This window comes from Thermomyces dupontii (genome assembly GCF_041956625.1).
Source record: "Thermomyces dupontii strain NRRL 2155 unplaced genomic scaffold VTN31scaffold_1, whole genome shotgun sequence".
Classification (NCBI taxonomy): domain Eukaryota; kingdom Fungi; phylum Ascomycota; class Eurotiomycetes; order Eurotiales; family Trichocomaceae; genus Thermomyces; species Thermomyces dupontii.
In genome coordinates, this window is record NW_027192307.1 from 975,644 (window position 1) to 1,001,187 (window position 25,544).

Genomic DNA, 25,544 nt, shown 5'->3' on the forward strand with positions numbered 1-25,544 from the left:
TTCTTGGTGTTTTTGTGTTTTCCGAGTCGGGATTCTTTGAATTATCTGTTCGATCGTTGCGATAGAATAATCTGCCATGGTTGTGGACACAACTTACTACGACACTTTGGGTGTCCCGCCCACGGCCACCGAGCTGGAAATCAAGAAAGCCTACAGGAAGCTCGCCATCACGACGCACCCTGGTGAGTCTTGGAACTGCGACGTGGGTTACTGGCCGAGGTTGCTGAACTCATGCTTTTAGACAAAAATCCTGGCGACGAAACGGCTCATGCTAGATTTCAAGCGGTACGCAACACAAAGCCCCCCGCAGTGATGTTGCACGATGTCCCAAGCAGCATCATATAACACGAGACTAAGCAGCGCGCATAGATCGGTGAAGCGTACCAAGTTCTCAGCAACCCAGAACTTCGAAAACAGTACGATAAGTATGGCAAGGATCAGGCAGTACCTAGTAGTGGGTTCGGTAGGTTTGAGGCACATGGGGTACCCAGCGTGCAGCTTGCTAACTTAGAAGCACAGAGGACCCGGCACAGTTCTTTAGTATGATATTTGGTGGAGAAGCGTTCGTCGATCTGATCGGGGAGATTTCCCTCATGAAAGATCTGACCACAACTATGGAGATCACCATGGAGCAGGAGGAGGAAGACGAGGAGCTGGCCAAATCGACAGAGGAGAAATTACACGTCCACGATGAGAAAACAACGGCAGCCGGCGGCGATACTACTGGGCCCTCGGAGACAACCGCAGGCACTTCGACGCCGACAGGCGCCAGCTCTGACACCAGCACTCCTAGGCGGAATTTTGCCCGGCAAGCCATCATGGACAAGTCCGAGGAGGAAGCGCGACTGGACGCCGCGGGTGTCACGCAGGAAGAGAAAGAATTGCGCAAGAAGCAGAAGAAAAAGGGAGGGTTGACCAAGGAGCAACAAGAACGACTTGCTGCATATGAGGCGGAACGTCGTAAAGCTCGCCAGGAAAGAGTTGACACCCTCGCGCGGAAGCTCATTGATCGAATCAGTGTCTGGACAGAAACGGATAAGAGTCCAGAAATGACGCATGCATTCGAAGAGAAGATCCGCCTCGAAGTTGAGAATCTCAAGATGGAGTCCTTCGGTATCGAGATCCTCCACGCAATCGGTGCTACCTATGTTCAGAAGGCCACTTCATTTTTGAAGTCCCAAAAGTTCCTGGGTATTTCTGGGTTCTTCTCACGTTTGAAAGACAAGGGTACTCTGGCGAAGGAGACATGGACTACTATCTCCACCGCGATTGATGCGCAAATGACAATGGAGGAGATGGCTAGGCTGGAAGAACGTGGTGGTGAAGACTGGACGGATGAAAAGAAGGCGGAATACGAGAAGCTAGTCACGGGAAAGATTCTCGCGGCGGCGTGGCGAGGAAGCAAGTTCGAAATTCAGAGTGTGCTTCGAGATGTCTGCGATCAGGTGCTCGGGGATAAATCTGTCAAACTTGAAAAGAGAATTGAGCGTGCTCACGCTTTGGTTATTGCGGGCACAATCTACCAGAAGGTTTGGGGTGTTGTGCATTTTTCTGGGAACATTAACTGACTGCGGTTGTTGTGCAGGCCGAGCGAAATCCCGATGAAGAGGGAGACTACATGGCATTCGAGCAACTCATGGCCGAGGCGGCCACAAAAAAGAGAAAAGAGGAGAAGAAGAAGAAGAAAGAAGAGAAAATGAAGAGCTTCTTCGGCGGCGGTGAGGAGCGAAGCTCTGAGTCGTGAGGGTAATACCTCAATTCTGGCCATTATACCCTTTTGTTACCCAGAATCCAGCAACGCCTGGCGCACGCTGAGATCTGATGTACTTATTTCTTTCCATTGTTGATATAGAGCACATCATACCCTCATGAGAAATGCTTGTTGATATCGTTCAATCTCGCTTCAGACTGGCACTGGCTGGTACCCTAATCACGTGACAAAGCATTCCTGCCATCAGCCGTGCAGAGCAAGGCCAAGGCAGAAATAAACACCGGCGGGTTCAAGTTCAGACTGTAGAGTCAGAAGGCTGGACGACGGTGTAAACTATCGAAGCCTAGTTCTCATACCCTTCCAGGAGACCTTATCCACTCAGACCAGTTGACCAGGCCATCGTTGAATGCCTGCAGAAGTGGGGAAACTTAGGACTCAAGTGTCGACATCATGCCATTGATCGCTCTCTGGTATGATCGGCCTATACAAGTCATGCCCGATAATCAATCTTGGAGGGAATCAACATCAGCCCACCGAAGGGTCTGGTATGTTGTGTTCTCGGGCTTGAACGCAACAACTGGCGTAAATATAGTCATGTGACCTCCACGTGAAGGGTTCCAGGGCAGCCGGGTGTCGATCCGCCGCTAGACCGATTCAGGAGTGTTGTTTTCGCAAGACCAACGTCAATAGTCCTATCCGAGGGCCTCACCGTAACTAATTGAATTGAGGTTTTCGATCCCTCGAAACCTGCGTCTCTGTTGACCTCGTGAGGCCTGCGCGTGCGGCCAACGTCAATCGAATATACAGCCGGCCCTGTTTGGGTGGCAATGCTTCAGAACGTCGCCCATCCCCCGCCATGTCATAGAAATGCGCGATCAATTCCGCCGCTCTCCTGACCGACCCGGCCTGAGCATGCATTCGGACAAGCAAAGCAATGGCCTTCCAGCCAAACCATTCACACCGACTCTCAGTCCTGCCTTTCGGACGACGAACAAATCTGCCACCCCATTGACGCCTCGCCTCGCGGCTGGGGCTTACGTGACTCCCAAGAAGCAAGACCGATCCGACGCGGTCTCGGGACATGCGGCCCATAGGGACGAAACAGGCACGCCCAGCTCTGGGTATCTGAGTGCCAATGTTACTCCTCGATCAGGGACTCGAAGCTCCAGACGCGATGGGGTGGCGTCGTCGTCGGAGAATACACCTGTCGGCAGTCAACCGGACGCGCCGGTGGTACGCTCGACTCTGGCCGTAACAGCGGGTTACCGCCGCACGGAGCGGAGCCCAGTTCGTGCGGCTGGCAAACAAGAATCCGCACGGCCATCTAGGGCCAAGAGTGATGTGCTAGCCATGCGTTCGTCACGGTCCAATATGACCAACGACAGTCTAGGGACTTCGCCAATGTTTTTCCACGCTGATGACGCTCGCTCGTCGGTCTCCTCGCATGACGCAGACTCCAGATCTCGACCTCACTCGAAGCATATCGGCTCGACCTTCATATATGCAGATGGCACGCAGGATACGGATACGCAGACGGATGACTCAATAGATTCCACCCGGCGCCGGTCCGCAGGGTCTACTTTCCAACAAGGCTCGGGCAGGAACACGTCTGCCCTCTCGCCGCGAGTAAGGACTACGCGGCCGCTATCCGTCGAAGCGCGCCTATCCGGCGATAACGGTCTGCAGCCAAGCCCGGATATTGAAGAGAAAAATGGATCGGAGCGCTCCGCGCAAATGCCAGCATTATCAGCCGACACGACACTTTCTGTGCAGTGCTCGTCACATCGCAAGGCGAGTAGCATTGACTCGACACCGCAGCGTCCTTCCCAGGATCTAGGGGCACGTCGCTTCACACCTTCAGGCTCTCCACATCTGCCTTCTGCAGCTCTTGGTGCCCTGCAGGAACAAGCGCAACCTTTGACTCCGCGACTGGCTGGCAATGCATCTCCAAGCCAGGCAGAGTCACGAGATTCGTCACATCCTCTACCCCATAGTCCAATAAAACTGGATTTCTCTAGTCACCTTGGTGATGGACAGGCAATTAGCGCACGCACGGAACGAAAGATTCTCGATCTCGAGATCAGCAACTCCTCGCTTCTGGCTATCAACCGCACGCTCGAGCGCGAGCTGCGGAAGCAGAACGCGGAACTGCGAAGATATCGCCGTCTAAGCCGCTCCGGTCGGCTTTCCATGGCCAGCTCAGTCCGATCGGCATCTGGCGGGCTATCGTCCCTTGCCGAAACGGACGACGCAACCAGCGAGATGTCTATCCCTTCCCCCGAAGAGCTTTCTGAAGACAGCGACAGCGATTCTTTCGCCGACGATGGCACTTCCAGCCCGAACACGATAGCTGAGCATGACGCGCGCCACCGGGCGAACGATGAGAAGCGATTCATGCTTGACCTTGCGAAACATCAACAGCTACTTGTTGACAGTCAGAAGCTCAACCAGAGCATAAAGCGGTGCCTCGGGTGGACCGAGGAACTGATACGCGAGGGCAAGAAAGCGCTCGAATACAACGTGCGCGTCAGCGACGTGGAAATTGGCGGGCGTGTCCTTGCCCCGGATGAAGTCGATCATGAGATATCCGGTAGTCGGGGCCTCCTGAGTCCAGCGGCGAATATCGAAGAACTTGCGCCAGAATACATCAACACCGAAGATGTCGATGTTGACTCGCAGGAATGAATCTCCTTAGACGCCTGTACTCTTTCTTGTTATTATTCCCCTTGGCAGGGCCTGTGCTTTTGCTTTATTTATCTGGGTACGACGGTCCTTGCTTCTCGGTCCAATCCGGTTATGGGTTAGAACTTAATTTTCTGCTTGGGTTTAGCGGTCACACTCGGAGTTCGTGGGATTGTGTGCTTTGATAATGATGGGGTTGCTGTACTCGTTGTCCGATCTCTCGATACCCGATCGTTGTGGCCTTCGTTTACCAGTTGCTGTTGGTGCTTCACTCCCTGTGTGATCTGTTTTGTGCCGAACGAAACCCTGGTCTTCGAATTGCTCCTTTGTAAAACCGCTCTAAATGGTTGTGTGTATGATACCCATTGCTGACTCTAAGCTGAATTCACAGCAATCTTATCAACCACCTACATTACTACAGTTACTCTAGTGAGAACAGTATGGCATCAAAGAATGATCATCGTTATTATATAAAGAATAACTTCTTCTGTCTCGGATCATTATCTTCAGGTGTTCCTTTGGCGCCGAGTTTGCGTTTTCGCGCCATTGCCACCACGGGAGAAGAGGACGACGCCTTTCTGTGCGCACTCCTACTCTCGTTTGTATTGGGGTGATTAGAGTCCTCACCTGATTCCCGGAGCACGTCGAAAATGGCCTGTCGAGAGAGACAGGAATCCACATGCGCGTTGAAGGTGCGGTCGTCGGCTGCCTGCCGGCGGTTGCAGATTGGGCAGTCCCAAAAGTTGGGTTTGGTGGGTTCATGGCTGTCCTGGAGTGGATTATCATTAGCAGTACTTTGGTGATTTTGATCGCCGTCGTCTTCTGTAAGCTTCGGTGACATGTCGGGAACAGGCTGCTCGTTGAATTCGCTACTGCCATTGTCGTTGTTTGGCTGTATATTTGCGGCTCCACTATCCTCGACTGACGTCGGACTGGAACTCGCCTTCCGCGTGGTGATGCCAAAAAACTCGGCGAGCCCGACCTTCTTCGTGCTAACCAAGTGCGTGCACCGCAGGCCGAGCAGTCGCAGTCGAAAGTTTGGAATCTCCTTCTCGAGCTTCGCAAGCATCGGAAGCGCATAAGTGTACAGGTCCTGGGCGAGATGGACCGCCTTAGGCGGCACCGTTTGCCGCGTAAGGACCTCGAAGGTGTGCAGCTTCACTTTCAGCACGAGCGTACGGCCCTTGACTTGAGCCCGTGCGAGGTCCTTCTCCAGTTCCTCGGCAGTCCAGCGCAGTTTCGCGCGGATGGCATCCGGATCGCTCATCTCCCCAAACGTGCTCTCAGTCCCCACACTTTTGCGCTCATGCTCCTCGGCGGGTTGGACCTTGGTCCGGCCGAGGCCGAGGTAGCATTGGATGAGAAAGCGGTAGGCTTTATCGCCAAAGAGGTGGCTTAGGTAGGCGCGCTGCGGGTAGATGTCGCCGCAGGTGTGGATGCCGATGGAGTTGAGCTGGCGCTCAAAGACCCGTCCAATGCCGTTAATCTTGCGCACGGGCAGGTCCTTCATGAAATTCATCACGCTCTCGCGGTCATTGGGGATGTAGTACTGCCCGTTGGGCTTGTTCTTGTTGGAGGCAACCTTGGCGAGTTTAGCGTTAGGCGCAATGCCGGCCGACACGGAGATTTTGGTTTCTGCTAAGATCCGTGCTCGCATCTGCTGCACGGCTTCCTGCGGGTCCATGCGGTTCTCTTCGCAGTAGGCGGTGATGTTTAGATAGGCTTCGTCGATGCTGGCGCTTTCGAAGCACGGGTCGTACTCCGCAAGGATTGCGCGGATTTCGCGCGCTTTTGCAGTGTACTTGTGGGTGTTTTGGGGTATCACGATCAGTTCTGGACAGAGTTTCTTCGCTACAAAGCTAGCCATCCCGCTGCGGCAGCCGTATTTCCGAGCCACGTAGTTACATGTCGTGAGGACACCTTTGCCGACTGCCATGGGCTTCTCTTTGAGCTCCGGGCGGTCAAGCTCCTCGACCGCCGCAAAGAAGGCATCGCAGTCGACATGCACCACGATCTGTGTCAAGTCGCGACTCGATTCTAATTCGGCGATATAGTCGTCCGCTCGTCGCGTCTCCGCGGAGAGATCCAGCCGCTCGAGACGCTCCTTGCGCGCCACGATCTGCTTGATCTTCTCTGTGAGAATCTTGTCTCTGTTCTCCTCGTGGTTGAAGAACTTGGATCCTTTGGAGACTTCGTATATAATCTCCGATACCTGGCACCACCATTAGTACATCGAGTCGTCGACGAAGAGATCCATCGTCGCGTAAAAGCACTCCGTACTTTGCGCTGGTCAACCGCGTCCTGGCCGGCTTTCAGCAATGAAGGACCCAGCAATGAATATTTCAAGCTCTTGTGCTCCTGAGACGCCGGCGGAGCTTGCTCGGTCGCCGTCCCGTTCGACACGCTGTTCTCCGCCACGTCCATGCTCGTCGACGCCGCATATCGCTCCGTTGCCCAAGGACACGGAGATGAAAACAGCAATATGAGTGACGCCAAGTCACGTGATCACGCGTGTCTGCCTTGGGCCAGCCAGGGCATCACGCCAGCGCTCGTCGTGGAGGGACCAACAGAGACACGCCGAATGGCTTCCGCATCATGTGGATCCTCGACACGGATGGGGATTTATTGAATGGTATGTTCGCTTGACGTCGGTAAGGATGGTGTATTGACTGTGCGCAGGAAAGCGGATCTGGCTGAAGCCAGGGAAGAAATACTTGTTTGGTCGGATCAAGCAAGACGGAGGTATATCTGACCCTCGATGCCGAGTCTGTTGTCGTTCGAAGCCAACCGTGAAAACTGTCGTGTTTAGTCCGACATGCGATTCAGCATTCGTCGATCTCGAGAAAGCATTTGGTTGTTGAAGTATCGCCCGTGAAACCGGGCGATGGTGTACGAAGCGCGTCTCCGGGTCCGAACGAGCTCCCGAGCTGACGAGTCTTAGACCCGTATACACACCAAATCCAAGCTCACAGTCTATGATCAAGATTCGAAATGCGGAACGATCGTGGATGGTGCCCAGATCAAGGGTGGCAGCAAAACCCTGACGGGGGATGAACATAGAATCTACTTGGGCAAATATCAACATGCGCTGAGGTATGGATCTCAAACAATGCTCGGGAATGCGAACGCTGACGTCTGCAGAGTCAAGTGGATTCCGACCGTCCTCAGCTTCTCCTTCTCCTCCAAAGAACTCAAGGCCAAAGATCCTCTGGCCACGTATCGGTCCCGTTTGGAGGATCTCGATATCAAGACCATTATACCTTACGTCGCTGGGAAGACCACACATGTGGTACAAAATAAGCGTAATACAGCAAAGGGTCTGCAGGCGTTGATCAATGGAAAATACATTGTTCAAGACTCATACATCGATGCCCTCGTCTACGCGGCTACACCCAATGACTTGGAGGCCCTGGAATCGCTTTCCCCGCTGGAGGAGGATTTCGACGCCGCTTGGCCGGATCCTGCCGAGCATCTTCCACCTCCGGGTAAAGAGCCAGTCCATCGTCCAGCAGAGGCGTTTGCTCCAAACCCAGACCGAGCTCACGTCTTTGAGGGTTACACATTCGTCTTTTGCGACACTTCTCAGTTTGAAAACCTGCAACCACCTATCAACAACGGGCATGGAAAGGCATTGTTGTACCAGCTAGAATATGGTCAAACCAAGCCAGAGGAACTAGTGCAGTTTATGAAAAACGCTGCCGGCGAAAAGGGAAGTGGTAGCGAACGCCAACGCAATGGTGGTGTGGTCTTGGTCCGGTTTCGAGCCAAAGGCGAATTCGAAGAATGGTCTATCGACCTTGGGAATCAAGTTGCTCTCATAACGGACCAGCGCGTCATCGAGCAAAGTGAATTTCTGGATGCTATTCTGAACAATGATGCTTCGCTACTCTGCCGGCCTCTGCCTCGCGAAGAAGTGCCGTCGCGGATCAGGGAAACAACAGAAGTTGCATCGACACGCCAACAAGCCTCTGAACGAATTACCTCGCCGGCTCCTGCAGCGCAGTCGGATGAGACATCGTCCCAGCCCGCCCCGACGCAAACTAGCAGACGAGCGAGATCGCGGCCTTTTGTCAGCAAAGTGAAGACTTTTGATGATGGCTTCGACATCAATTCGATCCCAGAGTATACATTGGAGACCGGCGATGGGTCTGCAGAAAGCAATCCTGTACGTAGAGAGTGCGGTAATCTGCGTTCTTCTTCTAACCTGAGTCAGGCGCAATCTCAGGCGGACGTTGCACCCGCAGGCACCTCTCAAATGGAGGAAGATGATGGAATGGCGGATCTTTTACCGGGCGCGAACGCAATGAAGCGTCGCAGAGAAGAAATGGGCCTACGGGCACACTCAGAAGAAACAGCCCAACCCAAAGAAGAAATGCGGAAACCCAAGCGTCAGAAGCTCGATGTATTAGAAGCGGCACGTCGACGACGTGAAGAGGTTGAAGCAGCAGCACGCGGCCATAGTATTGATGAGCCCTCATCTCTTCAAGTGGCGATCGAGGGCATGACACTGGATGAGATGAAGAAGCTGGTCGTTGTTGAGGAGATGGACGTGCCCTTACGCGGGAGACAGTCCCCCACTGTCGAGGAGACTGAACGATGGGATGAGCGATGGAACGGGCGAAAGAATTTCAAAAAGTTCCGTCGCAAAGGCGAGCCGCGAACATCGCGGACTCGGGTACAGACGGTCATCGTTCCCCTGGAGGAGGTCCAACACAAACATTTTGGTATTGGAGATCACTACTGGACGGAAGATCCGGAGGCGAGCGGCGCGACGGGTTCCAGGCGGTCAACTCAACAAGGTCTGCGTGAAGCCAGTCAGACCGAAAACGGCCGCTCCATCTCGGTCTCGCTGGCGGAGTCCCGCGAGCCGACGCCACACTCCACCGTTTCCCGCCCGACCCAGAAGAAGCGACCCCGCGAAATCCGCGACGACAGCGATGACGAGGACCTGCGGTTCAGATTTAGGAGGAAGAGATAATGTTGCTACCTATGGAAGTCACTGTCATCGCCAGCCATCCATGTACAATAGGTGCCCAGACGAGAGAATCAAAGCAGGATCATTCTGTAGCATTCTCACGGAGGTTCTAATTTTCTTTTGCTAGGCAGGTTGTTGGAAGTTGTAGAAACAACTCGGCGATGAGACGAAGTCGTTGAGGCTGAAACTTTAGTCAGGCCACGCCAGTTGATCCTGCGACAAATCCGCCGAGGATTAGGCCTATTCGATCAAAGACCCTTGCTGGCGGTTCTGCCCCCCAGACTGTTGGTATCGACTCGATTCTAGCTGCATTGTGGCCTCGATTTCATTGCTTGTCTTTCGTTGCTAGTGAATCAGTGTCACCGTCTGGTTTCTTATTACTACGATTGCTGGCTCTCGTCTGTTGCTGGTTTCACGGATTCACCCGCAGCTCATCCAAGACGGGAGGAGAGAATAAATAAGAAGTATCGAACTTCCGTCACCAACTGATTTACTCGATTCCGCATATTTCTATCGTTCATCAGCCTCACTGCCTGAATCCGCCGTGTCCTCACCCAACGCCAGCCGCCTTTGACGCCCAAGCCCGCGGCGGTGGCCCCTCGAAACCCAGTCGCTCCAGCACAGCACAAACCCTCCGGCGGCCCCGCGCTGGGCTACGCTGGCTGGGTCGACGAATTCTCGGGATTCCGACTTGTCGTCTGGCCGGTGATTCGACGCGTGGCGCTTGCGCTGGGTCGCTGGTTGTCCGGCACAACATTCGATCGGTCAGTCTGCAAAACCGAGCCTAGCTTGCTGGAACAACCGCTAAAAGAGGCGCAATAGACGCAGGTCCCGACACTTTCAACAGTTTCTCGAATCTAGATAGCATTTATCTTCTTCTTTCCTCGCGTGACTCGCTCGTTGGTAGTCGTCATGATCACTACGATACCTCCTCCGCGTCCGGTCTCCGTCAACTCGTTGACTCGAGCACCAATCCCGATCCAGTCATCCATGTCCTCGCAGAAAGCGGCGGCAGCGGGGGCAGGGGGCCGATGCACGAGTTCGGAGGTCGGGCCCCACGATGATACGGATGTCACGATGTCGCTAAGCGCGTCGCTGGAGTTCCAACACGGGTCGGACACGGAGATGGTGGATTCGTTGAACCTCCCGGAGCCGCATCATCGGGCCGGTCGTCCAGAGCTGCAGTTCGAAAATCTTCCGATCGAAATCCACGAAGCCATACTGGACCATTTGTTCGGGGAGCGTACTTCACCGTCAGCGTCCAGCTCGGGCCGCCCGGCGCAGCGGAGCTGGGTCAAAGCACTCCATCACCCGCGACGAAAGGCACTCTCGAACCTGGCTTTAATCTCACCAGTCTGGAGGCCGCTGGTACAAGGCCGGATCTATCGACATAGTACGTGACCTTGAGAGGACACCAATATATGGGTATTTCCACTCTAACATTTTACAGTCAAAATCAAAGGAACCAAGGATGGTCTGGACGAGTGCGCGAAATGGTTTGAACAACATCCGCATCTGATCCAACACGTCCGCCATATTGAGTTCTGGGTCCCCGTTTGGGGGCAACGCACGAACAAGGCTCAGATCCCGCAGCTCCTGCCGACACGACGCTATATGAACGAGGAAAACGGGTTGGCAGACGTTGCAGCAGCGCTGCAGGCCACGACGCACGGGTGGGATCACGCAGGGCGCGCCAGTCATCCGTCGACCCATTCAGGCTTCTTCATGGCTAGCCACAACGCGACATTGGAGGATATTTTCCGTCATGCTAAGATGTACTTCCCCGAGGCGAAAATTCTGACATTAGAAGCCGGTCATTGCAAGAAACCGCCTTTGATCCGACACTTTGCAAATGATCCATCGGGTTTGCTCGGCATGTACAGTCTGGATGTGCTGCCCGGGATCCAAACCTTTGTCATGCGCGGGGCCTGGAACATTATGCGAGACTACCGTCACTGGGTGACGTTGGCGAACGCGCTTCCCTCGCTGCGGGAATGGCATTGCGCTTATGCCGAGCCGAGGTTCGAAGGCTATCAGACCATTGCACGGGCGCTGTCGACTTTGTCACCGGGAATCGTGAACCTTAATCTCTGCCTGGAGGGTTTCCACAACAAGGAACAGCTGCACTGGTTCTACGAACGGCCCGGTCAGCAGCATCTGTGCCGGCTCCTGGGCGAGATTGCACCGCGACTGGAGCATCTGACCTTCACCGGCAACGTCTGCGCGGAGCTCTTCCACATCGCGCGCGCATCCCTGCTCAACAACCCGCGGGAGTCCCGATTGAAGTCGCTGGACCTGGTGGTCAAGAACTGCTGCCGGCAGTCGTCGCCGCAAGACGACGCAGACTCGCCGTTTTTCGAAGAGCCTTCCGGTATCACCAACCTCAAGTTCATCCGCGCGTTCGAGAAGCTAGTCCTGAGCACCGTGGGGTCGCTGGACGTCTTCCCGGAGCTCTCCTTCGTCCGCATTCGGTTCATTGACCTCGACTCGATGTGCGCGCTGCTCAACCCATACTTCCAACTGTCCAACAACCAATGCACGGGTCTGTGGAGCGAGGAGATTGTCGAGACTCTCGCGCGGGTCCGGCCATCCGCGAGCTTTGTTGAGCTCCGCCAGGGCATTTACCTGCACTACGACGATAACAACAATAGTACCCACCATCACCACCACCACCACCACCACCACTACCACCACAACAACAACAGTACCATCGGCGGCGTCCCGTTCCCTCGTACAAGACCCCTGAGCATCCATGCGAACGCCTATGAGATCCTGTCTGATGCAGCAAAGGTGTAGACCTGCATTTCCCCTCTGGTTATCTATCGCTGGTCGATCTATCCTCTCTCCTTTTCAAAACGTGTTCGTTTCTTTTATTTTTCATTTCCTGGATTGATTTGCTGGTCCGGTGACATCATAATACCCCGATCTTTGTTTGTTCAGTGCCGCATGGTTTCTCTTTTCTAATTCTTGCGCCGGAGGTTTGATTGAGGGAGCACCAAGGTTGCCTGGTTTCTTTGCGTGCGGGTAATGGTATCGAGTGTTCGGCGCGGCAATTGCTTGAGATAGTCGTTCAGAAATCAAGAGTATCCCCCCGTCTAAAATTTCCAGTTCTATGGATTATTCTATCTAATGATCACATTAAAGTCTTTGGAGATGATCTCATGCATGCTTCTTGGCCGGAGGAATTGGAGGAATACTCCCGGACCGATTACTGATGCCGACATCGCTGACAATGACTCCTAGGATCCAAATATTAACGGTGAAGAATGCCAGCGATGCGAGCCATAAACCCGGCACAAATGTTGAGTGGCCGAGGAATTCGAGTTGGTAGCCTTGTTGGAGCCAGGCGGCCTGGAACGGGTAAGCTGGTGTAAACGGCGGGAAGAAAAAAAAAAAAAAAGGAAGGAACGGCTACTCCTTACCTGCGCAGCGACCCAAAGTAATAACGCTAGGATCCCCAGTGCGGGCCTTTTCAGGAAAGATGACGATGGGAGATAGAGTGGAAGGAGAACCAGATACCATAGAAAATACTTGTGTCCATCCGTTAGCGGCACCGAACGTCGTGGGATTTTTGTTTTAGGGTGAGATACCTGGCTTGTGCAGACTTTATTGAAGGTTACAAACGCGAAAGTCTGCGCAAGCATCGCGCCCGGAAGGCTCTTCTTCGCCAGGACAAGAGGGATGCCAACAGCGGCAAGAAAGAGCTGCGGAACGAACGCGAGCGACTCGAGGCGAACTTGTCTCGGACCGCTGCTATCTGCCGCCGCAGCTGACAGGTAGAGGAGCGTGTTGTATGGGGAGAAGTTATGTCGGTGGTCGATGCGAGTGAGATGATGGAGGAAGGTGTGCTGCAGAAACGGCGGCCCATAGAGGACGTACATGAGTAAATTAAGCCCGATAAATGTGGTCAGAGCCCATGCCGCAAGCTTGATGCGGGCCGGAGTGATCAAATTGCGCATCTGGGCGAGGGCCCAAGGGCCTTGATAGTTGGTGCTACCATCGTCCAGCCACCACGCCATGCTCACGGCGTAGATGAATGGATAAATCTTGAAATGCACGCCGAACCCCAGCAGGAAGCCGGCGAGACCGATGCGGCGCTTGAGCAGGGCCCACATTGTTGCGATGACGATCACGCCCAGCAGACCCTCCGAGCTGCCTCTCGTACTGATCGTGGCCACCATTGGGTTCAGCAGCCAGATGGAAGCGAAGCGGAGGGCGCGCTCATCGGGCATTTCGCTGCCGTACTCTGCTTGCAGTACTTGGACTAGTAGCCAGCCAGCAACTAGGTCGGCGACGGCAAAGAGCACTTTGCCAAAGGAGAACCACAGCCATGCTGGCTGCCATGTCGTGGGGAGGAGCAGCCATGCGAGCAGCGGCGTGTACCGGTATGTATCCCGCGCGTAAGGACTCTCGTGCTGGAACACGAACCGAGATGCATCTGTGAAGACCATGTAATCAATGTCCGTGTATTTCACGGCCGAGTGGTTGTCTTGGTAGAGTCCATAGAATAGCAGGACGAGCCGTAAAAGTCCCGCTGCTGTGAATATGACGCTGCGAGATTTGAACAGCGACATGGTTGTGATCTGACCAGTGTACCCCTTATTCCAGGCCTGGTGCCTTTATTTATTTTGCTTGCAGACCGACAAGGAGGCAACGTGGAAATGTCCAAACACCATCGGCTCGTACCGGCCAAGTCAAACTGAGAGGTCAATAACAATAGATTGAGCTGATCGCAATGTACTATAGGTAGTTGGAAGACATTCAGCCTCACCGCAGCGTAATTCCGTAATTGAAGGATGAACGTCCGTTGCAGGGGATCTGAGGACGATGAAATATTAGATAAATCAGTTCTGGAGTGCTCATATGTGATTAGATGGCAAGCCTTAGCAACAGCTGCTCGAATAGCTCAGTTGGTAGAGCGCTTGACTAGTAATCAAGAGGTCTGGAGTTCGAGTCTCCATTTGAGCAGTTGCTTGTTCTCTTTTTATTTTTTTCTTCGCACCTCACTCAGTTACGCGAATCGACCTACCTACCTACCTAGGTAGGTTACCCATCAAACAGCTTTCATGATCGTCTATCGTCTATGAGCACCCTTCTCACAGATGAGAAGGTAACTATCTATATTCTATCCTCTAAATTAATAGAACAAAAACTTTTTCTCATCTAAGGACCCCGAACTGCACGATCTACTGTCCTGTGGCGTGGGAATCTCGATCTTTTCGGCGTCGAACTCGAACGCGGCGTCTCGATCGGAACGGCTCTGTTTGAGTCGCAAGGGCAGTAACCACTCCTTGAATCTGGATTCGATGACGCCGGCGTCTCGGTATCGTGCATCCCACAGCTTACGGGATGCCCGGAACGCTGCATTGACGTCGTGTCGTCGCAACGACTCGTAGATATCGAACGCCGTCTGTAGCGGGTAATCTAGGTATTGCGCGAGGATACGCGAAAAGAGGATGGCATCATCAAGGGCGTAAGTCACGGATTCATCGCGTGGCAGCATCTGTTGCAATGATCAGTGATACCACCCTCAGTGGACATTGGGGCGGGGTTGCTGGCTTAACTGCATGCGCGGCGTCACCCAACAGCAGGGCCCTGTCAATATGCCATCTTCCGCCGGGGGGAACCTCGTGAATTGGGTACAATAGCCAGTCGATATCCGTGGCCGCTGCCACTTCTCGAATGCAGGGAATTGCGGAGTCGCCGAAGCGCTCGAAGACCTCGCGCCGAAGAGACTCACTGATCAATGTCTGTCGGCGCGAATCCCCTTGCGCGTAGCTCTCAACGCGATGATCTTGGACGGCCTCCTCCCGGCATTCCACCATAGCGGACAGAAACAATTCCTCGCGCTGCTTGTCGAAAAAGCTCATCAAAAACGAGCCATGCCGAGAGATGTTCAGTGACGTCGTTCGGAAGTGCACCGATGTTTTCAATTTACTTGTGGGTATCGTGCTTTGCACTAGAGAGAACCCCGAATACTGCGCCGTATACCCGGGATCGACGATTTTCGTGCGCGTCAGTGAATTCACCCCGTCACAGCCCAGTAGAAGATCTGCCTCCGCTGTTGTCCCGTCCTCGAACCGCACCGCAATTCGGTCCGGGTTGGTCGTATGCTTGCGGCCCACGAGCTTTTTCCCAAACACAATCCGTACATTGCCTGTCTTCTCCGCTGCAGCTATCATTGCTAGCGTGAGGTTGATCCGCAGAACCCGTCGCCCTTTGTATCGCTTGTTGTAATCGCCCGAATACCCGATGCCATGTTTCCCGGTGAAGTCAACCTCCCCCAATTCCTTCCCGGTCCGTGTGGAAAAGATTTCAATCGCATCAACTTCGACGCCAGCCTCCGGGCCGAAGCGGTCAAGTTCATTGAGCACGCCTAACCTGTCAAGATAACGAAGGGCAACGGGACCAAGACTGATCGCGCCGCCGCTCGTCGAGGGCACCGCATGGCGTTCGAAAACGGTGATCCGGAGTTTTGGGTTGAGAGTGGAGAGATGGTAAGAGAGGGTCAGCGCACTGCAGAGACCGGTGAGCCCGGCGCCGATGATGATGATGTCATTCATTTGAGGTTGCTAGTAGAGCTATGTAGTATGTTGATAATGTTGTTGATGAACGCAGAACATATTGTACGGAGTAGTTGAGAGTGTGAGACTCGCGAATCCTCAATTCATGTCCATTTTCTGCTGTCAGTCCACACGGACGCCATGGCGTTCGCATGAAGATTACTTTGTACGTGATACATGGACGTCAGAAGCTGGAAATCATCACATTGCCCAGAGCAAAATTTTCTCGTCCTCCAGATCGTACGAGTCCCACAATCGGCTATTTCCGTGCCGTATCACGGTACAACGCGTAGATTTTATCGTGGAGCCTCGGCATTTTAATGACGACAGCGTTCTAGACAGCAAAGAAGGATCGATCATAGTCGGATGACTAGCTGGATGGTGACTCATGGAGTAGATGGATCATGTTTCGAAGCATTGCACGAAGATATGGTAGGCTAACACCCGACGCCGATGACGTCTTTGGACCTCTTTGGCGTTTCCATTGAGCCGTTGAGAATTTTGTATTTTGTCCAAGCTTGCCGTCGGGTGATCCAACATTAGGAGTGGTGAGAAGAGCACCGCTGCTAGTTATGTACTGTATTCTCTTCTCAAACACTGCCTCTGATCCAGGGATCCGAAAGTCTCGGAAGTGGAACACCCAAATCACCAGGACAGAGAAACACGTTCTGAGTACGTTGACTACTCGATGGTACACTTGCTTATACTACTTATAGTGTTCCATAGCTAGCTGTCAAACAAGAGTACGCCAATCACCGAATATCTTAGAGAGCTGGCCTGAAGTAAGTACGGAGTATACGTACCTGATGCTCTGAGGAAGTCGGCTGTCGTGTGACTCGAGTTCCGAAGGTGCGGTGTGAAACTGAAAATGTACGGACTACGGAGCACTCGTAAAGAAAAACTTTAAAAAAAAAAAAAAAAAAAAAAAAAAAAAAAAAAAAAAACTAGCATAAAATGCCGGAGATCTTGGCAGCCAGATGTCCTGCAGCCAGATCCACATGCCAGTCTCCGAATCTCGCACCAACTTAGCACGGATTCGGATCAGACTTTGTTGCTCGGAAAAGAAACTCGGACAATGCTTTTTGCAGGCGGCGTATGAGCCTGGCTCTGAAACCGACCGAAACTGGAGCCGCTACCTACAAATCTACATTATGTATCCCAGTGAGGGTATCCAGGGTTTCCACGGGAGGTCGCTCGGGAACGAAGAATGAAACGTAAGAGGACGGGTGAAGGACGTCTTTGAACAACCTCTCATCGCTGATGCAGATACATGGCTTCGAGGTCATATTTCGGGGCTTAGGGAGTACTGTACTTCGAATTAAAACTGTACTGTATAACTACTGGTCGTCGGTTCCGCAAATGATGGTTTGGGTTCCCAGGGGAACGCAGAGAGTCAGCGGAGATATCGGCATGCATTTCATGGCTTGGGGACAGCCTCTATACAGCTCTGATCATAATCAATAGCGAAATTTCCGGAGCACGGCCATTGACAAGAGGAGGATTCAACTCTCGCAGACCTTGATTCCCGCCTTGATGGCGTTTGTGTGAGACTCTGCTTAACCTCATCAATCGTGCATTGAATCAATTGGTTGAATCCCTTACACCTCGCTGCCGCGTTCCTTAGTAGAGCTGACCAAAACAGTACAGACTTGTAAAGAGCATGAATGTGTCGGACTTTGCTCTGCTACTGGAACGAAGTTGACTTCCTCATTCCTCGCAATGGATCTCACCGTCGGCCGAGCGGCCCCTGAAACATCCTCTGCGGATATAGGTATTAGTTAGAGGTTTCGATTCTCTGGTTTCTCGCGCGCGCCACGACTCGTATGTTAGGACCTGATGAAAGATTAGACTCTGAAAACCGCGGAAACTAACCGTGGCGCAGACTTCACACGCGATTTTGGATCGACTGGAAGAGGAGGAATGGTGGGACGTTGTGGAGTCATCCTTAGAGCAGGTTCGATTCGAGTATAACATCGTCGGGTCTTAGCCTCTCGAGCTCGTGCTCCAGATTGTCCAGTATTTGGGCCCGGCGGACATTGTCCGAGGCCGGAGGGTGCGCGTTGCCCCTTTCTCAATGTTCGGTGGCCCTTCATGTTGACACAAGGGCCGGTCTTAGGTATCGAAACGATGGCGCTCTATTTTTTTTCGTGCGACATGATCACCGAGTCTATGTTGCGCGAGACAGTTGCGTTTCTGAACATGGAGGAAAGCATAGATGAGGCGACGGCCAACGCGATGACCTACTTCCATTGGCGACATGGTTTGGGGAATTGCCGGCCCGGCCCCATCAAGAAGATAGTATTTATTCCATGGTCAGATCCGCCGAGCACGCCCGCAGAGGTTTGGTACCACTCGCGACGGCTATTCTACCGCATGGTGGGCCATTTCGAAGTGGAAATGCTGGATCTCGAGACGGGAAAGAAGGAATCGACTTGGATTGGAGAAGAGGAATTAGCGATTGAAGAACGGAAGCATCCTGGTGTTCGATCAATATATAGTTTTCATCCAGGAACAGAGGTGTGTGAAACGCGTGGAATATCCGCACAAATCAGCGATATGGAGGGGAGCTTCCTTGTTGGCCAGACGACAGTTATCTCGTGAAGAGGACAAAGTTGTCATTGCCGGCATGGTGGACTCGGAGCGGTCACTTTGGACCTTCTGCATCTGGGATCTGAGCTCGGGTCGCATCTAAGAAATAGGCAATTTGACCAATCTGTGGCTGTGGCACGTTGATGCGGATGAGAACGTGCTGGTGGTATTCGAGATCAATTGGCACAAGATTCTGCTCGAGGTGCAGCAAATCAAGTGGAGTGTCACGACCGGGCGGCTGCTGGGCCGCAAACAGTTCCACCTATTGCTGTTTGGATACAATGTGGACGAAAGGTACATGGAGCCGTTAGGTGTATCCAGTATTCGCACCTACGGCCGCAAGACTGTGAGCCGTCTGCTACCTGGAAATGGTGAGGAAGCCACGGTCGACCTCATTTACGACTACGCCAAAGACAAGCTGAGCGTCCGGCGGAACGAGCTCCGGCCCGATTTTGACGACGATTGTACATGTTGCGCGTTTATGATCCCCAACATAATCTCTACCACTGACGCGACAGCTCGAAGTTGCTCGAGATCTTCAAGGTCGGCGGCCAGCAAACCTATGTCCAGCGTACATGGCACTTGGATACCCGAGAGGTTAATGTCCTTCCGCGTTTGCGGCTCCAGATTCCTGAACATGGGCGCAGAGACTATTTTCGTTTTCTCGATGCTGGACCTCCTTTGTTCCTACCCTTTGGCGACTGTGAGGTTTTTGGCATGGCTTGCGATGACGGGGTTCAGATCTGGATATTCAATCCTCAATTCGTCCCTGATTTCCCGTATGCGAAGCCTTTTCTTTTGATGGAAATGGGTGATCTGACGAAATATGACCTGTGCGGGGAGACTTTACAGCCGAGAGCTGCAAGGCCATGATATGCGAGAGCTTGATTATTCCTTCACTGCTCCCCTCTTCGAAATCCGTTGAGAGCCATTCATCACTTTCAGTTGTAAACCAGGGAAAACTAGCACGAGGGCAGCGGGAGTCCTGTTCCTTGTTTTCCAAACCTCTGGGTGACTAGGTCTCTCCAAGTGAACGGAGTCGCAGCTGACTGCCAGAGAGCAGAACTACGGCAGAACGGTTCCGAAATGAGGAATACAAACCAAGCAAGGGATACACAAAAGCAGCGCTATATGCAAGTAATGCAACGTGTTGAGCGCACAAGCTGCGCGAGCCGGAAATAATGGATCAGGTTCACGAGCCTCGGCCGATCCACGCGTCTGGAAATCTAGTCGCTTAGGAGGACAACTCAAGTGGCATATCTCCAAAGAACCTCGTGCCAGCTTTGCAGAGTGTGGCGATGCAAGTATGTGCTACCAACGTGTCGACCCGGCAGATGTTATATACGTCTCCTTGTTGCTTGACTCGTTCGTCGATTTCAAAGCAGCATAATAGCTGGGCGATTACATTCGAGCATTACTGACGAATAGCACATACGATCATATCAATGAACAATCTTTCTCGTTATGACACTTGAATCCCGGCCGGCGTCGGCAGCCACCATCCTCCGGCGGAAGCTCGCAAACGGCGACTTCATCCTGGCACCAGGAGTGTACGATGGGTTTTCCGCGTGAATTGCGCTGGAAGTTGGCTTTGATGCATTATACATGGTACAGACACACCAACCTCGCAATCTGTTTTGCCTTAGTAGGGTGGTTTTCGGTGTGCTCTGGGTGGCTAGGAGTGTTTTGATGACCGTGATCTTTCGAAACGTATATATCCATTTAGACCGGAGCAGGCACCACCGCCTCGATGCACGGACAAGCCGACCTCGGCATCGCCACCCTCAAACGACATGCGGCAAAATGCCGAGACGATTGCCAATCTGGACCCGCATGTCCCCTTGATCGCTGACGGAGATACCGGGTACAGCGGTCCGATCATGGTGGCGCGGACGACGGCGCACTCCGCGCGGGCCGGGGTCGCCGCGCTGCACATCAAGGACCAGATCCAGACAACGAAGCGCTGCGGGCATCTCGCGGGGAAGACCGTCGTGGGATCGCGAGACGTACACCGCGCGCATCCGCGCCGCGGTGCAGGCCCGCAGACGCATCAACAGCGATATCATCGTGATCGCTCGGACGGATGCCCTCCAGCAGCACGGCTACGACGAGGTGCTGGCCCGACTACGTGGCGCGCGGGACGTCGGTGCCGGTATGGGGATCCTCGAAGGCCCGCGGTCCGAAGAAGAGGCGAGGCGGATCGTCAGGGATCTCGCGCCGTGGCCGATGCTGTTTAAATACTATGGTGGAGCATGGTGCCACGCCGACGATCTCGGCCGCGTTGGCGAAAGAGATGGGGTTTAGGATCATGGTGGTGCCGTTTGCGGCGTTGGCGCCCGCTTATCGTGCGATTAAAGGAGCACTGTGGGAGTTCAAGGAAACCGGGATGCCGAATACGGGCTCTCGCCTCAACAGATTCTTCGGGTGTGCGGGTTGGATGAACTAGTGAAGATGGACCAGGAAGCTGGGGCGGCGAATCATGGGAATGGCGTGGATTTATGAATCTGATCCATTGAAATGCCATGGTTTAGACCAGGGATAAGTTACTCTATGGAAGACGGAAAAAGGTCGATTCATGTCTGATTGTCGTATTCGATCAATAACAATAACATAACACTGCTTTTGCTTTGAAGATATATACACTCATGCGTCATTCATGCCATTCCTTTTAGACTGTTCCGTATGACCTGCGCTCCTCAGTCTTCTCCGCAGAGCGTGCCAGCGCCCTAGCTTTGGTAGAGACATAGGTCACCAAACACCCACCCACAACGACAACCAGCACCGTCAGTGTCACATTCACGGGGATTGGGTCCCGGTCAAATAGTTTGAACGTCAACGCATCCAGGCCCGCCTGCGCAAAGTTGCATATGCCCGCCAGTGCAATCACCAGCCCGTAGACCTTGCCAAAGGTCTGGAAGCCAAACACCTTGGCCACGTAGTCGGACACCGCCGTGTAGTAGAAGGGCCGGTAGAGCACGAATAGCGCGACATTGAGGTATCCGATTGCGATGCTTCCCGGGATGCAGCCTAGGATGCCGATCGTGGTGGAGACGGAAACTAGGACGGCAAGGACCGTCGGAGTGCCGGTGTTGTCCAGAATCCCTCCGATAAAAGGAATAGCGAGCAGACCGCCGATGGGGAGCGCCAGGTCAAAAACATCGTTTAATTGTCGTGACAGTTCCGGAGAGGACAACAACGAATCATACTGCGTCCGGATCGTCGCGACAAAGTAATTGATGCGAAGCATCTGCAGCGCGGTAAACAGCGCGATGAGGATAAACCATCCGGAGCGGATCTGCTGGAGCGCCGAGGCCCCGTGCATCACGCCCCAAACGCCTCCCGCGGCGTGCTTTGCGCTGGGCTTGGTGTGGGCTTCTTTTACTGTCTTTTGCTTCTGCATAGCTTGTTCGCGCCGACGACGGCTGGCGAATTCTGGATTGTTATCGTCGAATATCAGGTCGTCGATTCGGCGATTGCCAATGCTGTCGTCGAGAAGCTCTTGAATGTTGCTGACGATACTCTGCCGTCGCTCACGGCGATCCTGACGCTGACGCTCGCCTTCTTCGCGGTTGGCGATGCTGGGATCCACAGCGTCGTTGGCATCGTCTACGATGTTCTCCTCTGCCTGCAGCACAAGCTCGCCCGCTGTTTTGTAAGAGGTCTTCGGCATTAACGTGATCTCGACAATGAAAATGAACAGGGGAACAACCAAGTAGAGGGTGAAGAACGTTTGAACAGAGAATGCACCGTTGGTCTCCTCGTTGATAAGTCGGAAAATCAAGAATAACGCGCTGGATGCGTCAAAAGCCCCCGTGAGCAGGGAGAGAATCAATCCAGAGCGAGTCGGAAAGGTGTTGGAAAGCTGAAAGGATGAGATGAAAACGAACGGTCCACCCAATGCGATGAACAAGTATCCGGGAATGTACCCATCGAAGGGAAGATGAAAGGCAAATGCAAAGAGAAGAGTACCAACGGCAATAAATATGCTGCCAATGATGCCGCTTACTCTGGGACCGTACACGTCGAGCACAGTGCCTACAGGGAGAGCGCAGATGTTGGTTGCTACGGCGGCGATGGTGAACATCAAGTTCAACCTGGGACAATGTTAGGTCGGCAACGTGGGACATTCTCTCTGCACCACTCACCGTGTCTCTTGGCCATAGCATGTGCCAATACCACGCTCGAGTTCATTCTGGGAGCATCGATGCTGGTACACTCCCTCGCGGATCAACACCGGCTTGAGGGCAGCGAAACCAAACACGGGACCCGCAGCAAACAAGCAGTAAAACACTGCGACCACAACCTGGGCTAAGTATTCGTTAGTAACTTCCAATCAAACTTTAGTAGCGTCAACATACCGATTCTTTTCCTGCGGCTTACTTCAAATGCCGCTGTGGTTTCGGCAAAATTCCAGTTGGGATCCCGAAAGCCAACCTCTCTCGCCAAAGGATCATCCACTCCCTTGAAACCTCCATTAGAAACACTGTCCGGGGAAACTCCATCCGCATGGAGAAGGGAGCTGTGCTCCTGATCGGCAGCAGCCTGAGCTGCTGCGGCGGTGCTGCTATGGGCCCATCCTCGTCCCGCGTAGGGATTGAAGCTCAGCTTATGTCTGATGGTGCGTGAGGGCAGCGTTGACGGATAGGATGAAGACAAGAATAATGTATCGGTCTCCGAATCATGACCCCGATACTGGGACGCACGAGGCGTGGCTTGTCCGTCATCATCATCTTCTTCATCTTCAGTGATGGTCCGCCGGCGGACAAAAGGCGGCGGTTGATGCTCCCACGACTCCAGGTAGGAGACTCGACTGAGAGACATTGTTTATGCGGCAACAGAGCGCACATGTATGTACATATGCATTTGGTACTCGGCTAGCCACAGATGACAGGCCCAATGAAGATTACTGTAGGTTATTCAGCGTGCAAGCCACAGTCAATCGAGAACGCGATTGGATGCACGGCGACGACAGAAGGTTCGAGTTTCTTTGCTCCTGATTTTTGTCGGGCGTTTTGAGAAAAACAAACTGGCAATACCCAAGTTCAACTGCGTGGTATTTACAAGCAGGGACGAATTCTGCTGTTTTGAAGTCGGAGAGGTGAGGTTGGACAGCGACGTCATTGATAACAAATGTAGCCAAAATCTGACCAATAGAAACTAGAAGAAGAAAGCGGGTCACGTGGGGCGGCTCGGCCCAGTGGGGACTGATCCGCTTCCAGATCCAGAAAACGATAAACATGACAATTTCCGAGGTATCACAAAGCATACTAGTAGTATGTACAGTACAGTAGGTGAGTGGTCAAGACAGATATAGAGCTGATAGCGAGGAGAGTATATACATTCGTTAACAACACAGAAGCGGACTCATCTTGTGGACGGCCACGGACCATAAGTGCTCGCACTGCTGGAAGACCGTCGCCGATAGTACTGAGTACGAAACGGCTTCATATGTTCCTCTCCAAAGCTCCGTCGCCGAGCCTCTTGTGGCGGCGGCTCAACATAGACATAGAATCTGGGAACATCGGCAGTTTTTGGTGACGGAGCGAATTCGCTTGTTTCGTCGAATGCTCGCTCTTGAAAATGGAGGCTTGATGGACGATATCGGCGAGAGCGTTTCTCGGCTTTCTCATTCGAGAAATAAGAAGCACGGCCATAACGCTCATTTTCAAGCGTCGCATCGTGCGAGTACCGTCGATGCCGCGGCTCGCCATATGGCCGAGACGACAGACGACTGCGTGGGTCTACCGAGTTCCGACGACGAGGTCGTCGACCAAAATCTTCGTCATTGGAAAATTCAGAAGAACTACAGCCACTGTATTGTCGTCGCAATTGCGGAGATGATTGATCAAAAGACTTCCTTGATCGAGATCGGCGGGTATTGGAGCGTCCACGTCTCGGAGGTGGAGAAGGCGAACGTGGCGACGAGCGCGGGGACGCGTTCTGAGAGCGGGAGCTCGTTCGGTAGTAATCGTGATCAGACGCAAACCGAAACGGCCGTGGTCGTTTGTCATCAGGGCTTTTTGGCCGTCTAGGCGGCCAGAAATCTTCGACCGACGAAGGTCGAGACCTCGGAACACGGAATCCACGATGGAGGGGAGATCTAGGATGACACGAGAAGTAGTCGCGAGCAAACTCGTCTGGTGAAGGGCGTGGCGGTGTGTTCCAAGTTTGATGATCGTGCTTTAATTGCTTGCTCAGTTTCTCGTGCCATTCCACCATATCCTGATCGGGAACCTTTGGGAACACCTCTCGGGGTATCGCTTTCGGAAAAGCGACCCCTTTCGAGTCGACAATATCCCACTTCTTTAGCGCAGTTTGTAGCAATTGATGATGCTCGTCTGGGTCGAGCAGGATCTGAATCGTCTCCCAACGCACGAAGCCAATGGGCAACAGCGCCGGAATGCAGGGAGGTTCGAAGGCGTTCGACGTCGGTTGCAAACTGTGGAAGCAACCGAGTTTTTGATAGATGAAAGAGAGCGAGCAGTACGGTGTCTCGAGGAACAGGGTGTCATAGTTACGGCCCGCCTCCCGGTAGAACGCTGCCAGCTTTGTCGGCGTCAAGTCTGGCCCCGTGTTCGATGGTTCAAAGTTGGTGGCCTATATAGATCCGTGTTAGGGCTGGCACTTCGGCAGGGAACGAACCATGATGTACACACGATGACTTGCGCAATCCCAAGACACAGTTGTTCAAGTAACGGTGTCGGACTTTTGTCGGGATTGATCAGGCTGCTCCAGTAGTTTTCCTCTGTTGGAGTATGCGGGAGCTCCATCTCGCAAGATGCCGAGCCTGAGGAGGAATTCCTAAATCAGGGACATCTATGAGTATCTTACCCTGAGTCAATGGAGAGAAAATCGACGGGACCCGTACAGGAGAACGACCGACATCAGATTGGATTTTCGTAGGCAGAGTCGCGTCAAGGTACAGGCAGCACATTCACACGTCAAAAAATCTCAGGCAACCGAAGGGAGTGGTACGAAACAAACGTTGTGCTTCTTGTTGACTGAATCGTGCCAGTACGGAGCA

The 25,544-nt window shown here is 53.3% G+C and overlaps 10 protein-coding genes and 1 non-coding gene across 11 annotated transcripts; 6 read left to right on the top strand and 5 right to left on the bottom strand.

The window, feature by feature from the left end:
- Positions 1 to 76: 76 nt before the first annotated feature.
- On the top strand, positions 77 to 1,744 carry VTN31DRAFT_372 (uncharacterized protein; the record flags this gene model as incomplete). Its single annotated transcript, XM_069404030.1, has 5 exons — positions 77 to 182; positions 242 to 285; positions 370 to 463; positions 520 to 1,529; positions 1,586 to 1,744. The coding sequence occupies 5 exons, from the start codon at positions 77 to 79 to the stop codon at positions 1,742 to 1,744; spliced, it is 1,413 nt and encodes a 470-aa protein (XP_069263228.1).
- Positions 1,745 to 2,578: 834 nt separating this feature from the next.
- On the top strand, positions 2,579 to 4,396 carry VTN31DRAFT_373 (uncharacterized protein; the record flags this gene model as incomplete). Its single annotated transcript, XM_069404041.1, has 1 exon — positions 2,579 to 4,396. The coding sequence occupies one exon, from the start codon at positions 2,579 to 2,581 to the stop codon at positions 4,394 to 4,396; it is 1,818 nt and encodes a 605-aa protein (XP_069263229.1).
- Positions 4,397 to 4,859: 463 nt separating this feature from the next.
- VTN31DRAFT_374 (uncharacterized protein) lies at positions 4,860 to 6,817 on the bottom strand (the record flags this gene model as incomplete). Its single annotated transcript, XM_069404052.1, has 2 exons — positions 4,860 to 6,605; positions 6,674 to 6,817. The coding sequence occupies 2 exons, from the start codon at positions 6,815 to 6,817 to the stop codon at positions 4,860 to 4,862; spliced, it is 1,890 nt and encodes a 629-aa protein (XP_069263230.1).
- A 171-nt stretch (positions 6,818 to 6,988) lies between these two features.
- On the top strand, positions 6,989 to 9,371 carry VTN31DRAFT_375 (uncharacterized protein; the record flags this gene model as incomplete). Its single annotated transcript, XM_069404063.1, has 6 exons — positions 6,989 to 7,025; positions 7,073 to 7,135; positions 7,203 to 7,282; positions 7,335 to 7,486; positions 7,535 to 8,558; positions 8,607 to 9,371. 6 exons carry the CDS (start codon positions 6,989 to 6,991, stop codon positions 9,369 to 9,371), a joined length of 2,121 nt encoding a protein of 706 aa, XP_069263231.1.
- A 909-nt stretch (positions 9,372 to 10,280) lies between these two features.
- On the top strand, positions 10,281 to 12,164 carry VTN31DRAFT_376 (uncharacterized protein; the record flags this gene model as incomplete). Its single annotated transcript, XM_069404074.1, has 2 exons — positions 10,281 to 10,761; positions 10,819 to 12,164. 2 exons carry the CDS (start codon positions 10,281 to 10,283, stop codon positions 12,162 to 12,164), a joined length of 1,827 nt encoding a protein of 608 aa, XP_069263232.1.
- Positions 12,165 to 12,527: 363 nt separating this feature from the next.
- VTN31DRAFT_377 (uncharacterized protein) lies at positions 12,528 to 13,942 on the bottom strand (the record flags this gene model as incomplete). Its single annotated transcript, XM_069404085.1, has 3 exons — positions 12,528 to 12,719; positions 12,791 to 12,898; positions 12,959 to 13,942. The coding sequence occupies 3 exons, from the start codon at positions 13,940 to 13,942 to the stop codon at positions 12,528 to 12,530; spliced, it is 1,284 nt and encodes a 427-aa protein (XP_069263233.1).
- A 321-nt stretch (positions 13,943 to 14,263) lies between these two features.
- Positions 14,264 to 14,336, top strand: VTN31DRAFT_t3. The gene has a single exon. It is a non-coding gene; the product is annotated as a tRNA-Thr (tRNA).
- A 169-nt stretch (positions 14,337 to 14,505) lies between these two features.
- VTN31DRAFT_378 (uncharacterized protein) lies at positions 14,506 to 15,931 on the bottom strand (the record flags this gene model as incomplete). Its single annotated transcript, XM_069404096.1, has 2 exons — positions 14,506 to 14,871; positions 14,933 to 15,931. The coding sequence occupies 2 exons, from the start codon at positions 15,929 to 15,931 to the stop codon at positions 14,506 to 14,508; spliced, it is 1,365 nt and encodes a 454-aa protein (XP_069263234.1).
- Positions 15,932 to 18,818: 2,887 nt separating this feature from the next.
- VTN31DRAFT_379 (uncharacterized protein) lies at positions 18,819 to 19,322 on the top strand (the record flags this gene model as incomplete). Its single annotated transcript, XM_069404107.1, has 1 exon — positions 18,819 to 19,322. One exon carries the CDS (start codon positions 18,819 to 18,821, stop codon positions 19,320 to 19,322), a length of 504 nt encoding a protein of 167 aa, XP_069263235.1.
- Positions 19,323 to 21,188: 1,866 nt separating this feature from the next.
- On the bottom strand, positions 21,189 to 23,341 carry VTN31DRAFT_380 (uncharacterized protein; the record flags this gene model as incomplete). Its single annotated transcript, XM_069404119.1, has 3 exons — positions 21,189 to 22,614; positions 22,666 to 22,828; positions 22,879 to 23,341. 3 exons carry the CDS (start codon positions 23,339 to 23,341, stop codon positions 21,189 to 21,191), a joined length of 2,052 nt encoding a protein of 683 aa, XP_069263236.1.
- Positions 23,342 to 23,884: 543 nt separating this feature from the next.
- VTN31DRAFT_381 (uncharacterized protein) lies at positions 23,885 to 25,405 on the bottom strand (the record flags this gene model as incomplete). The annotated part of the gene is made up of 3 exons (XM_069404130.1): positions 23,885 to 25,117; positions 25,177 to 25,321; positions 25,389 to 25,405. The coding sequence occupies 3 exons, from the start codon at positions 25,403 to 25,405 to the stop codon at positions 23,885 to 23,887; spliced, it is 1,395 nt and encodes a 464-aa protein (XP_069263237.1).
- Positions 25,406 to 25,544: the final 139 nt, after the last annotated feature.